The 14,949-nt window shown below is 37.5% G+C and overlaps 1 protein-coding gene across 1 annotated transcript in view; it reads left to right on the top strand.

The window, feature by feature from the left end:
• LOC150100013 (ABC transporter ATP-binding protein/permease wht-1-like) overlaps positions 1 to 14,949 on the top strand; it is a 142,719-nt gene that overhangs the window by 34,139 nt on the left and 93,631 nt on the right. The window contains exon 3 of the mRNA XM_090403194.1: positions 12,052 to 12,287. Within this exon, the coding sequence (XP_090259320.1) occupies positions 12,052 to 12,287 (236 nt within the window). The remainder of the gene's footprint in view (positions 1 to 12,051; positions 12,288 to 14,949) is intronic.

The following is a 14,949-nucleotide window of genomic DNA, read 5'->3' as shown; positions in this document are numbered from 1 at the left end:
TATTGTGTCTGAAATGCGTTCTGTGGGCTGAGATCAGGGGAATGTGCTGGCCACTTGATTTGATTAATATCCTCATTCTCCAAAAGTATCTCCACTTCTTGTATACAATGTGGTGTGGCATTGTCATTCATGAAAATGCATTCTCCACCTACAGCACCATGGAACAATCAAACATGACGTTGAAGAACTTCATTACAATATCTTTCACAAGTCATAGTCCCTCTCTCCAGCATTCGTAGCTCGGTGCATCCATTAAGCATAATGCCTCCCTAAACTATGACCACCTGCATTACCATTCTCACAATGGTAAGCAGTACCACTTTCATGCCAGATCAAGTGTCATCTAGAATCAGAGGAAAGACTAAAATTACTCTCATCTGTAAAGGGTACATTAGCTCATTGGTGTCTGTTCAATTTTTATGAATACAACACCTCTGAAAATGTGCTCTACAATCAGCTGTGGATAAAGGAATGAAACTCTAGGCCTTTGGGCATATAGGCCTACTTGTCACAGATGTCTTGCCACAGTTTGTCAGGATATCCACGTATCTGTGCTTGAATGGAGCTGACTTGCAAGCTGACCTACTGTGGTGCATCAATTATGGTTTGCTATTATAACCAAAAATTTGTCTTCATGCTCCATGGTAGAGTGAGTGCAACCTATCAAATCTGGAACATATTCCATTGGTTTGAAATACTGCCCAGAGCCTGGATACAGCACTATGCGAGATTCCAAACTCTCTGAAAATATCAGTAATTATGTTGCCTTCAAGTTTTCCAATAATTCTTCCCTGCGTGAAATTATCTAGTGATGTTTTAGAGACATTACAAGACATCCTACTTTGCAACTTTATTCCTTCACAAAAAAAGTTTCCTTCAAACACAATTCACTTAAAACAGCCTTTTGCCTTTTATCCTGTTGAGTGACCCCTTTGTGAGCAATTAAAAAATTTGAATGTGTACTCACTTTCTATTCAAAATTGTCAATTATACAAATTTTCACAAGCTGATTCATCTGAATTTGCAGTTGTAACCTTCAGAAATAGTGTTTTTCCTTAGGTTTTGGACACCGATAACTATCACCAAAGTAATTCCCTTGTGCAGCAGTGCACTTAGTTATATGATGATGCCACTGTTCAAAACATTTCTGGAACTTGTCTTCTGGAATGCTTTTTATTATTGTCACTACATGATGTTGGATATCAGAAATGCCAGAAAGTCAATATCTTTTTAAGGCATTATTCAGTTTTGAGAACAACAAAAAAAAAAGTCACAAAGAGAAGTCTTTGGTAAATATAGTGGATGGTCCCAATTTTGTGATTGATTTTTTAGCCAGAAACTCACATAGAGATATTGCATCATTTGTAGGGACATTGTTGTCATGGATGATTAAATTGTATGCCCAAAATGCAGTTCTCCTCATGAACAGCTTCATGTAACCTTGTCATCACTTCTAAATAACAATGCTGGTTTGCTGTTTGTCACAGTTTAATGTATTTGAAGTGAATATTATTATTATTATTATTATTATTCTGGCCTCCATGGAGTCAAAAGACTCATCGTGGAAGATCCTTCCTAAGAAACACAAAGTCTATTAAGACTCATCGAGGGGGAGCCCCCCCCCCCTAAGAAACACAGTCTATCATACCACTCCTTAAACTCATTGACCGTTCTCACTCTCACTACTCCATCAGGCAATGCATTCCATGGTACAACCACCCTCCATGCAAAAAAAACCACACCCTCTTGCTCACTGTTTCCTTTCGTAACTTCCAGGGATGACCTCTTGTCATCACTCCTTTCCGCTCTTCAACCAAGTGAAAGAATTCCCCAGTGTCAACCTTGTAACCACCTCTCAATCATATCACCTCTCCTCCTTCTATCCACCAATCTCTGCAGTTCACATTCCCTCAGCAAATCTTCATAACTATCATTGTACAGTCCTGAAACCATCTTTGTTATCCGCCTTTGTACCCTTTCCACAGTTAATTTAAAATAAAATATAAAATATCAGCTAACGCCTTTTTATTCCCGTATACGGGAGTAGGCGAGGCCATTTAGCCCTATCTAACTTTTGGAGACTGAGTGGGCAGTTCAATCTCCACTGGTACCCAATCAGAGACAGATGGCCCAAGGCTATCACTAATTAAGCGGTACGCAGTGAAGAGAGACGGCTCAAACGTGCCGCCATCTCGTGGTCCCTAACACAATATATTTAATGTCTGAAATAATGTGGGTTCTACGGTCGATTTTCTTGAGTTTACAGGACGAAAAACCCGAGTTTCCGGGAGGGAAAACCTGTTTGCCTGTGCCAGAGATCGACTAACTCGGGAACCGGTCGAAAAAAGGCTTAGAAAAATTTCCTCTAGTCGCCGACTAGACTCGAAACCAAGTCTTCCTTCGTGCGGCCAAGCGTGGTGGTGTGCAAACGCCACATCCACTGAGCTACACAGGCTCCTACAGTTAATTTATCCCCTTCAAATCCTGGGAACCAAATCTGAGAAGAATAGTCCAAGGGTGGTCTGATCAGGGTCTTATACAATGGAATGATAACTGTTTTATCTCTACAGGTCAGCATCCTTCTCATTATTGCAGCAATCCTATGTGTTACCTTCACCACCTTTGTAATATGTCCCCTAAATTTCAGGTTTCTATCAATCATCAACCCCAGATCTCTTGTCTCCTCTACTTCCTGCAGTATAACTCTTCCCACAGAGTATGCAGTGTCCCATTGATGTTTCCCAAACCTCAAGACCTTACATTTTGCTGCATTAAACTGACACCCCATTCATTTGCCCATCTATCTAGCTTATTCAAATCATCTTGCAGGGCTACCGCATCTGCACTATTACTAATAATCCTTCCCAGCTTCACATCATCCGCAAACAACTGCATATCCCCTTGCAATCAACTGACAATGTCATTGATATAAAGGTTAAACAATATAGGTCCCAGTACTGAGTCCCTGTGGGACCCCACTTGTAACCCTCTGCTTCCTTGAAATTGCCCCACCATACACAACTGTCTGATACCTAATGGACAGCCAATCCTGAATCCAGTTGACCAATCTGACATCCAGTCCCATGAGCTGCAACTTAAATATCAGCTTATCATGTGGCATGTCAAATGCCCTCGCTAAGTCTAAGAAAATGGCATTATATGCCTTTCCCTCATCTAATAATAGTTGTTGTGGCGGTGGAGGTGGGCGGTAGATGGCGTTGATGGAGATGATTCGTAGTAGAGGTTCGGTGTAGTGGTTGAGACAGTTGTAAGTGTCCTCCCGCAATGAGTCTTAAACTCCTTGGAGGTATTAGGAATAATAATAATAATAATGCTCTTGTAATTTTATCATAAAAGGCTAGCATATTGCTAAAACAAGCGCGCCCCTTCAGAAATCCATGTGGACTCTCACAGATAATATTACCCTCATCTGTCCATTGCTGTATAAAGTCCTTCACTACTTTCTCCAAGATCTTACTAACTACTGATGACACACAAACTGGCCTATAATTAGACACTTCCAGTCTGCTACCGCCCTTATGCAATGGCACTATCTTTCCTTCCTTCCATTCCATTGGCACCTTTCCTACAGCCAGACTTTCATTGAAAAGTTAGGTCAAAGGCTCTGTCAATTCCCTAGCATATTCTCTCAAAACTCGTGGTGAAATACCATCCAGTCCCACAGCTTTATTGACGTCCAGAGTACTCAATATTTGAAACACACTCTCCTCCTGTACCTCTAAACCTCGAACCTGCCCTATCCCTCTAGCATTTAAACTGACTCCTCCAGGATGAAATACACCAATAAAGTGTTCATTAAACAATTCCACTATGTCCTCTGCATCAGTCACTCTATTCCCATTTTTATCCCACAATATAATTCTTCCACAGTCATTTCTCCTCCTACTGGTCACATATCTAAAAAATTCCCTAGGATTTCTTTGAATCTTAGGGCCAATCTCCTCTCATATTCCAGTTTCATCTTCCTTACCATACTAGTCACTTTTCTGGCCTGTGTCTTATACTCTTCATGCATCTTCTCTTCACCTGTCTCCTTATATCTCTTCCATAGCCTCTTTTTCGCATGCAATTCCTGTTTAATATTGTTTGGCATCCACTTTACTCCAAATTGTGTCCTCTTGTTCACTCGTGGTATACAACTTACCATTGCTGCTAACAAATATTCTTTCATAATTTCCCATGCACTTTTGATATTCTGACCTTCCAATTCCTCCTTCCATGAAACTTTCCCAAGAGTTGACGTCTAAGACTATTATAATCACCTGCCTTATAATTCCACATACGTTCCTGTCTCTTTGATACTCCTGCATGTCTATTCATTTTCCAAGTCAAAACCATATGGTCACTCTCTCAAACTGGTGGGAGAGATGTCATCTCAGTTATTATCAACTCTTCTGATGCTATAACTAAATCCAAAACTCTTGAACCTTTTGTTCCCTCTATTACATGTTGCCTAAGACATTTGTCCTTCAAGAATTCTAGAAATTCCATTCCCTTATTGCCACATGCATCTTCCTCTCCCCAATTTATACTACTGTAGTTAAAATCTCCCATTATAATCATTCTTCTTGCACTTGCCAAACTCAACTGTCTAAACATTTCCTGTTCCCCACCCTCTGTGCTCCGTGTGTGCTCCTGGGTCTGTAGCAACACTCCACTAATATCCTGTCTTGCCCACCTCTACCTCACACCATATGCTTTCAAAATCATTAGTGTCACTGCCTACCAAAGTCTCCACTCTTAGAGGACATAGGTCATCACTTATCATAAGCAGTACTCCACCACCATGCTTCCCCTTCCTATCTTGCCGAAAAATGCTGTACCCTGCGACTTCTATTCCTGTTATTATATCCTCTTCTGTCAACCACATCTCAGTGATCGCAATAATTTTTGGCCAGGCTGATGCTATCTGTGCCATCAATTCCTCTCCTTTATTCCGGATACTCCTGGCATTAGTATAAAGCATATAAATGCCATTGTTTCTATATCCAGCATTATCTCCTTCTATACTCCACTAGGCTCAATGTTACCTGATGTTGTCCCCCTTCTCCCAAGTACCCATTCCCACAAGAGGCTACCCCTGCTACCATCCTCCCTGAGACACACTGACTTGTTCAGAACAGTAATCTCTCCAGATGCCTACGTTCTTCCTCATTCAGATGTAAGCGGTCTCCCGCACGCAATTCCTTTCTGTCCTCAAATGCGCTCCAAGCATCCACATATTCCAGTCCTCTCTTGTCACACATTCTAGCTATTATGTCATTCAATACCACTGCTCTTCTGCTCAGCTCGTCATTACCATACCTAGGCAACACACACGCTATCTTTCCTCTCTTCTTTCGTACCACCTCAAGCAAGAATCTCATATCTCTTGCTGCCCTATTTACACCACCACTCAAGTCATTTGTTCCCATCATCACAATCATTTCATCCACCCTTTCACCTCTCTTAACTGCCAAAGCCACACTTTCTATCGTTTCTCCTGGCAAACACTCCTCACGCATCCTATCTTGAACACCACGAATCATTGAGTCCCCATACATTATATCTCTTACCATTCCCTCTCTCCTATTGTTTCCATTTTCTCCTCTTCTTTCATTCCCATACCTGTCTCTCATTCCCTCTCTCCTACTGTTTCCATTCTCTCCTCTTCTAGCACTCCCATACCTCTCTCTCATTTCATCTCTCATACTGTTTCCATTCTCTCCTTACAATAAAAAAAAAACAAGGAAATGTTTCTTGATCTGTGATTGTGACATTTTTGTCATTTTCAGTCTTGATGAAGATAATGTTTTCCTAAGCATGATTTGCTATTTATTTCAGGATCACACTCAAATTGCAAGTTTTATCAGCAGTAATAATTCTTTCAAAAACAGTCAATGTGAAGATCAGAACAAACATTGAACTGTCACTGCTTTTGCTCTTCACTTAAAATTTCCACAACAATCTTTGTTGATTTTCTCATTCCCAAATTGGCTGTCAAAATATTTCTCATTGTTTTTCTCTGTTTAAATTTAATTCTTCTGCCATTAACTACACACTTAGTCATCTAGTCATCTGGCAGACTGAACTAATTGCCATACTCTTTCCACATATGATGGATATCAATGAGGATGAATATCAGGTGGTTATTAAGGAGAATGAAAGGTAACAGGGTAGTAGAAAAGGTTATCAATGTGTTTCCAAGGAAAACAAGAATCATGAATGATATGTTGACAGAGCTGTGTGAGGAGAAAGAGTGCTGTTTGTAAATATGTGTGAGATGCATTTGAGGAAAAGATAGACTAAAGCACATTTGTATCAGGAGTGGACTAAGGAGTTTCGTTTGGGTTTTTATTAATTTTATATCTTTTTTTGTATTTTTATTAATTTTATATCTTTTTTTGTATTTTTATTTAATTTTATATATTTTTTTGTATTTTTATTTAATTTTTACATAGTCCAGAACTGTGCTAGAAACCAAACATGGAACCTTTTCAAGCCATGTCAAGTTTCCAATAAGCAAAGCAGTGGGTGATGAAGTTCATCTCCTACCTAAAGAAAATCACAAACATCCATGCCCATGGTGAGATTCAAACCTGCAGCTTGTTGGTTGGAGAGTGGCTTCATTAACTAGCCACCCTTGTTGACTGAGTGGTTAATTAATAAGCAACGACATGACATTAGCCATATTTGTTTATGCTAATACACTTTTAATTATAATATTATTTCAGGATTAAAACCATATCAAACAGTTAATATTGATTGGAAAGAGTAATGAGCATCTGGTAATAAGAATTCTTCTTGAAATTCAGTTTCCTTAATGGACTGTGATCTTAGGTAACATCAAAGGATGTGATTGTCAATAAATCATCTCTGTTGTTAGTTGAGAGCAATTACATGGCTTTCACTTGATAAAAAGGGTTGGGCATAAATGTAGAGGTCTCAAGATAAAAAATGGATTTATGTGAAGCTACAAAGCAAGTGATCATTATAAATTTTAGGATTGAAGAACTTGAAGGAAGGAAGAATGGTAATGTATGGAAATTGTATACTTGAAGGGAGAAAGATAAACAGGTTTGGAGAAAAATAAGTGTTTAAAAATATCAAGCAAGAATTGGGGAAGAAGTGTTATGAAAGAATTTGTAACTTCTCATGCAAGGAATGAAAAAGGGATAAGTATAAGATTTAAAAAAAATACGAGCAGAGCAATGCCAGTCAAAGGGAAATTGAAGTTCAGGACATACTGGTAGATCAGTTAACACATTCCTTGAAGAACATAAAAATTACACTCAAGATAATCTATATAAAACAGTCAGGGTTGGCAGTATCCATTGAAGGATACTGCCAATGTGGAATATGGATACATATTCCACAACACGGGTACTCCATACCTCACATAGGATCATATGGAGAAAAACATCTTTATTACATAGAAGTTGTTATATGTCTTAGAGGCTATTCTTAGAATCAGCATCAGCTATCTCTCCCAATCTCAAGTATAGTTGCATTAATTTACCAAAGATCTGGGAGACTATTGTTTTAAGATCCTAATAGCTGGACTTCTTCGAATTAACTTTGTAGTTATCTGATCCATATAGGGTGCGACTTAAGGACAGTTACTTGGTTTGGTACTGTGTGCTTGTTGTAGTTATCATTTTGCTCTGATGATGCTGAGTAGAAAACCAGTGAAATATTAGTGATTTTAATTACTTAAATATAAAGAGCCAATAGGCTTCATTTCAGCGATATAAACATTATTCAAATTAAGGAGATATTAAATCCCACATTGTTTTAAAACTGAATAAGAAACTCAAAGATTGGAATCAGAGAGTTTCATGCCGAATATAGTAAACTATAAAAGTATCGGTGGTTACTAGCGTGAGCTAATGCAAGTAGTCCTAGTACATAGTACAATCTCAGGCAACTCGTTGCAAAGATGCTTTTATAGTACGATACTTTTATAGTTTACTATATTCGGCATGAAACTCTCTGATTCCAATCTTTGAGTTTCTTGTTTGGTTTTAAAACAATGTGGGATTTAATATCCCCTTAATTTGAATAATGTTTATATTGCTGAAATGAAGCCTATTAGCTCTTTATATTTAAGTAACTTAATGGTTGCACCTGTTTGACAACTCGTATAGCAGAATATATAAGTTCTTTTCGCTATACCCTTTGATATCTATTTGGTCTAGCTACTCACTGATGAAGCCTCAAAAAAAGGCTGAAACCGGTCTGGGTAGTGACCCCCCACCATAATGTAATAACAGCATACATTTTCTAGGAAATGCGTTTTTACATTATGGAAAATACCAAGATTAGCGATCAGAACTTTCCCCACCTTTGTAACGAGTTGCCTGAGATTGTATTACGTACTAGGACTACTTGCATTAGCTTACACTAGTAACCGCTGATACTTTTATAGTTTACTATATTCGGCATGAAACTCTCTGATTCCAATCTTTGAGTTTCTTATTCGGTTTTAAAACAATGTGGGATTTAACATCCCCTTAATTTGAATAGTGATTTTAATAAATGTATTTTTTATCTTGGTGTTAGTTATACTTTTAAGCTTTATTATGAATATATGCTGACATATGGAGGTATAAAAGTTTTATAGTTGCATCACTGCATAATTCAAAAGGCCTGGACAGATGGTTGAATTCAAGATGATTGGAGTTGAGCTTTCACATTACCCATCTATAAAAAAGGGAAATAAAATGGAATGGGAGAATCACAGAGGAATTTCCCTAATGGGTGTTCCTGGTAATATTTATTATTATTGACACCTCCAGGGCTTCCAAGACTCATCGAGGGAGGGCATCTACTCTACAACTCTCCGTGTCCACTACCCAACTTCATCCACCCATCATCCACTAACCTTATCATCTAAATCAACGCCATCTTCTGTCCATCACCACCACCACCACCAGTTGTATTTTCACAAACAAACACAAACATCCATGCCCACAGCAGGATCTGAACCTGCAGCCTTTTGGCTGGAGAGCGGATACACTAACCACTCAGCCAACCAGGCCGGTAGTACACTTGAGAAATGGCTAAGAAGGATTGTAGAAGGGAAGCTTGGTGAAGAACAAGTTGGATTCAAGCCAAATATAAGTTGTCAGGATCAAATTTTCACTTTAAAACAAATAGTTGAGAAATCATGGGAATATAACAAGAATCTGTATTTTATCTGGAAAAGGCATATGACAAGGTGCCAAGAGGGTAAAACTATTCAAAACACTACAATTATATGGTGTAAATGGAAAAATATATCAAACAATACTTCTGTGTTTGAGTTGTTAGTCAGCAGATAGAATTGAAAGAGGTACAGGAAGAGAATTTGATGTTAAATCAAGTGTGAGCCAAGAATGTACATTATTACTCTGTTATTAATATGGATCACATTATGAAGGAAAGTGCTATTAAACTGGATATTAAAATTGGGAATGTTAATCTCAGCTCTACTTTATGCAGATGATGTTATACAAGTCTGCAAAATTCCCCCTGACCAAATTGAGTAAGTGGCATAATAAATTTGGTATGAAAATCAGCATTAAAATGACAAGTACAATGACAGTAGGCAGAAACATTGTCATCAACTGCATCCTGAATGAAGCTATATGAATATGGCAAATTAAATATGAAATAGACAACAGAATTATCAAAGCTGGTATAGTAGGAAGTCAACTGAATAAATTTATATAGAATAGAGGAAAATTAGTCAAAACACTAAGTTAGCTATATACAAGTCAGTGTTCAAACCAATTTTAATTTAGATATCTGAGAGCTGGGTTAGAAATAAAACTCTTGACCAAAGACTGAAGATGTGAGAGTTGTGAGAAAGATTCAGATAGTGAACAGATGGAATCAATGGTAATATCATACTAAAAATGACGATATTAGGAAAGAACATAACATTGTTAGCATTCGGGAATGTGCTGACTGATTGCTTTTCCCTTTCAGTCATTTCCAGCCATAGGTGACTTTGTAGGCATTGCCCATAAAGTATTCCTGGTGAGACAGGGTAGTTCACCATTGCTTTCCCCAACCCCCCAATTTTTATCTGGGCTTGGACGTATTCATGACTGTAATCCATGTGTGTTCACGGGGCCGGTTTGCTGTCCAGGGGAAGGAAAAAACCTGAGTTTCTGGGTGAAAAAACCTCTACCTCCGCATGAGACCGGCTAACTCACCTTTAGAAAGAAACCAGAAACAAGATAAAGGTTTTTCATGTGACTGACAAAAATCGAACCCAGGTCTTTCCGACAAAAGGGCTTTGTCTGTACTGACTGACTGAGCTACAGAGGCTAAGAGTGTGTTAGCAAAGCTAATCTCAGATGTTAAGTAATTTACACAGAATTAGTGTGTGAAAAGATTAGCAAATCTTCTTTGCCAAACTGTATAGATCTAGGTAAATTGATACAGTAAAAAGTACCTTGGAAGACAGATGAAAATCAATATAAGATTTTCTTCTGTTCACACAGAATAAATGAAATGTTCAACCACATTTGACTTATTCTAACAATATTTTTGGGTGAACAAATTCAGTCTATGTAACAAATAACTTTGTTCTCCTTTTAGCATTCATATACAGTAATATTAAAGATATGTTTAAAACATATTTTAAGATATAGTTTCTTTTTAGGAGTTCAGTGGTTTATAGATTTCAAATATGTATCTATTTAAAAAATTTATATTTATTTATATATGAGGGTGGTCTGAAATGTTCTAGGCCTAGAACATAGATCGAGGCCTAGATTCGGCAAGATTTTTTTTTTTATCTAAGTTGGTACATCTGTCATGAGCATCCATGTGAAATTGCAAGTCATTCTATCAAGTACTTTGTTTTATACAGCTGTCTGAATCAAAAGTGTTGTCTGTATCCCTTGCAATGGATAAAATTGAGTATCGTGCAGGTATAAAATTCTTTGTAAAAGAAGGCTTAACGTCAAAAGAAATTCATTCAAAGTTCATAAAAGTTTATGGACACTCTTCTCTTTCGTTTTCAATGATTAAGAAATGGACTGCAAAGTTTAAACGTGGCTTTACCAGCCTTGAAGATGATCCACGTGAAGGACATCCAAAAAGTGTAACAACACCAGAAATCATTGATCAAGTACACGGTATGGTATTGGATAACTGGCGAGCCAAAGTGCATGAAATTGCTGAGACTATAGGCATTTCAAAAGAATGTTTAGATTATATTTTGCATAAAGAATTGCAAATCAAAAATGCACTCACATGAAAATCTCTGAACAGTGCTTGGAGCATTTTAACAAGAATAAAACTGATTTTGTGCTTCGATTTATTACTATGAATGAAACTTGGATTCACCATTACACACCAGAATCCAAACAGCAGTCAAAACAGTGGACAGAAGCCGGTTGTTCAGTGCCAAAGAAGACATTTCTCAAAGTTGGTTCCATCAGCAGGAAAGGGCATGGCATCAGTGTTTTGGGATGATAAAGACATTTTGTTTATTAATTATCTTGAAAAGGTAAAACAATAACCAGGGAATATTATTCTGATCATTTAACCAGACTAGATGAAAAAATTCAAGAGAAAAGACTAGGTTTGTAGAAGAAAAAAATCATCTTTCATCAGAACAATGCACCTGCCCACAAAAGTGTTTTGCCAATGGGAAAATTAAGGGATCTGCACTATGAATTGTTGGAACATCCACCCTATTCCCCAGATTTGGCTCCCTGTGACTTCTATCTCTTCCCAAAACTAAAACTCTTCCTCACCTGTTAGCGTTTTTCTTTGAATCAAGATGTGATTGCAGCTGTAGAGGGGTATTTTGAGATCTTACTGAGAACCACTACAGGGACGGGATGATGGCGCTGGAGCATTGCTGGAATAAATGCATTAGTCTTAAGGGAAATTATGTTGAAAATAAAAATAATTTTGAAATTATAAATTTATTTTTTCATTGTTAGGCTGAGAACTTTGCGTGTGTGCATGCACATGCATATGTATTAAATATGTTAATTGAAAAAAAAAAAATAAATATATATATACTTTTATTAATCACTTCAATAGTTGATGGTATTGTGCTGCCTGGACAATTGTTAGCTATAATGGGACCTAGTGGAGCTGGGAAAACAACCCTAATGAATACTCTTGCTTTTCGTAACTTGAGAAATTTAGTAGTTACTGGAGCAGTTCTTGTTAATGGCAGGAATATTGGAAAAAAGATTACTGAGATATCTGGATATGTCGAACAGCATGATATGTTTTATGATAATCTGACTGTGTTGGAACATCTTATTTTCCACGTAAGTTTTATTTAATAAAAATTATACATTATACTATTATATTTTACTGATGTTTCATTTTATAGTTTAACGGTATGAACACAACAATAAATAAATTTCTTTGTTCCAAATTATTTTGTGCAAAAATAAATTAAATAATTTAATGAATTTAATTAAATAAGTTGGTTTGCAGAGGTGAGAAGTGAAAGAATTATTATTAATTCTTTAATTTATTCCTCAAACTCTAGGGAAACATTCTTACATTGCATCATTGATGTATTTTTTTAATACTTCTCAGGTACTTCCAATATCCTTTCTGTAAAGCAGCCACTACCACTGAATAGAACCTAGTGTTCTCCTAAGTTAGTCATAATTTTCTAATTTGTAGTTGCATATAACCGTTTCTTAGTGAAACATTCATATACTTAGCTGCTTTTGAGATCAGTGCAGCATGATCGTTGTCACTAACTGGAGGGCTGAACACCAACTGGAAGGTGAGAACGAGGGATAACCCTTGGAAATTGTGTAAGAGTGTGGTAAGCAGCATTTTTTGAATTAAATTCTTTCTCTTCTTCTTCTCCCTGCTACGTATTAGGCTTTACTGGCCTGTTACAGACCTGACTTGAGCTCTTCTAAGTCGTACCTCCCCTGAGGATAAGGTGACTAGCCCTATGCCTCCAGATATATCATCTGGCTGTATCTGGTGTGTTCACAGGGCCAATTTCCCTACTTGCGGGAGAAAAACCCTGCTGTCCATGCTTAAGACCGGCTAACTTGGCTATGTCTGAGAAAGATCCTTAAGCTCCTCATGTCGGCGATGGGAATTGAACCCAGGACACTCCTTTCCCAGACATATGGTTGTGAAGCGCATAACCACTAGACTAACTGCACAGACATTATTATTATTATTATTAACATCTGACCTCCATGGAGCCAGGGAGGTACACAATATCGCATGCAACGTTCATCCAGCCATGTCTTAAACTGATTCAATGTAGCAGTGCATTCTACTCACCAACCACTCTCCAAGATAAGAACCTATTCCTCACTGCTCTTCTGCGCACACTCTCCTTATACAATTTCCAGCGATGGCCTCTTGTTCTATTTCCCTCTCCTATTCTATGAAAAATCTCCTCTATGTTAACCTGATAACAATCCCTAACTAGCTTATATGTCTCAAACATATCCCCCTTCCTCTTCCTACTATTCATTAGGCTTTGCAATTTATGTTCTCTCAGTCTGTCCTTGTATTCTACATTCGAAAGACCACTGACCACCTTTGTGAATCCTCTCTGGACCCTTTCTAACATATTTACATCTCCATGAAAACCTAGCAACCAAATCTGTGCACAGTGATCTATATGAGGCCTGATCAAGGCCTTATACAGCATTCTGCATGTCAAGGTCCTCTGCATCATGGCCATTATCTGATGCAAAGTCTTGAAATTCAGGAGTCGCATTTGTGCAAAGTGTCCCCCAGGTTCTTGTCTACAACCAATCCCAGATCTCATCTTCTCTACCTCCTTTAAAGTTTCCCCACCAAGTGTATACTTTGCATCCCATCATTGCTTACCAAATTTCAAACCTTATACTTTGCAATATTGAACTGACAGTTCCTTGATTTGCTTGACTGTATTGCTCTCCCAAATTTTGTATCATTTGCAAACAGCTGAATATCACTAGTTAAACTTATCCCAATAACGTTAATATATAGATTGAACAATAATAGTCTCAAACCTGACCCCTGCAGCACACCACTAATCACCTTCCTCTTTTGAAATACTCTGCACCCCATGTACAACTTCCTGATACCTATCTAACAGCCAATCAATGATCCAACTCAGAAGTCTGTTATTGAAACCCATCTGTTTCAATTAATTTAATAGTTTGTCATGTAGGAGCCTACAAAAGCTTTGGCAAAATTGAAGTATACCACTGCATATGCATTTCCCCTCTCCAAGACATTTGTCATCTTGTTATAGTACAAAGTAAGTTAGTAAAACATGATCTTCCTTTATCAAACCCATGCTGATAACTACAGAAAATACTGCTGTTATCAACCCAATTCTGCATCCTACTTCTGTCCAGTTTCTCTTTAGTACCTTCACCATAACTCCAGATATACAGATTGGCCTATAATTTGTAGCCACAGCCTTATCACTACCTTTATGCAGTGAAACAATTTTACCTTCTTTTAAACAATTTTACCTTTTTTCCGCTCCCTTGGAATCTGTGCTGTTGTAATACTCTTATTAAACAAGCATGCCAATGCTATTGCCACTTCCCTTAAGATGCATGATGATGTCATTAAATCATATTGCCATATTGACAACAAAGTTATTTAGCTATCCTGTCCTGTTTCTCTGCACTTAAATTGAGTCACTCTGTTAGTAAGGACAACATTATTAATTAGAACAACTGATTATTCACCCATTATTCATCTTGTACTGCATCCATAGTGCCTTGTTCTTCTTCAAGATTTCATTTTTAAGCCTCTCATTCATCGTTTTCGTTGTTTTTGCAGATTCAAATTATTTGAAAGGTGCAAATTATGCAATGAGAGAAGACATGGATGAGTTGCTGACAGAAGCAAAAAGAAGAGTGAAAAAGTAAAGATTGTGAGTTTTCTACCTTAGTATGATAGAATAGAATAGAATTGAGAGGAGGGGAAATTATTGCTAAT

Source organism: Typopeltis vanoorti, chromosome 13 (genome assembly GCF_054136105.1).
Source record: "Typopeltis vanoorti isolate ZY-2024b chromosome 13, IOZ_Tvanoo_1.0, whole genome shotgun sequence".
Classification (NCBI taxonomy): Eukaryota; Metazoa; Arthropoda; class Arachnida; order Uropygi; family Thelyphonidae; genus Typopeltis; species Typopeltis vanoorti.
This window is presented reverse-complemented; position numbering and strand designations above follow the sequence as displayed.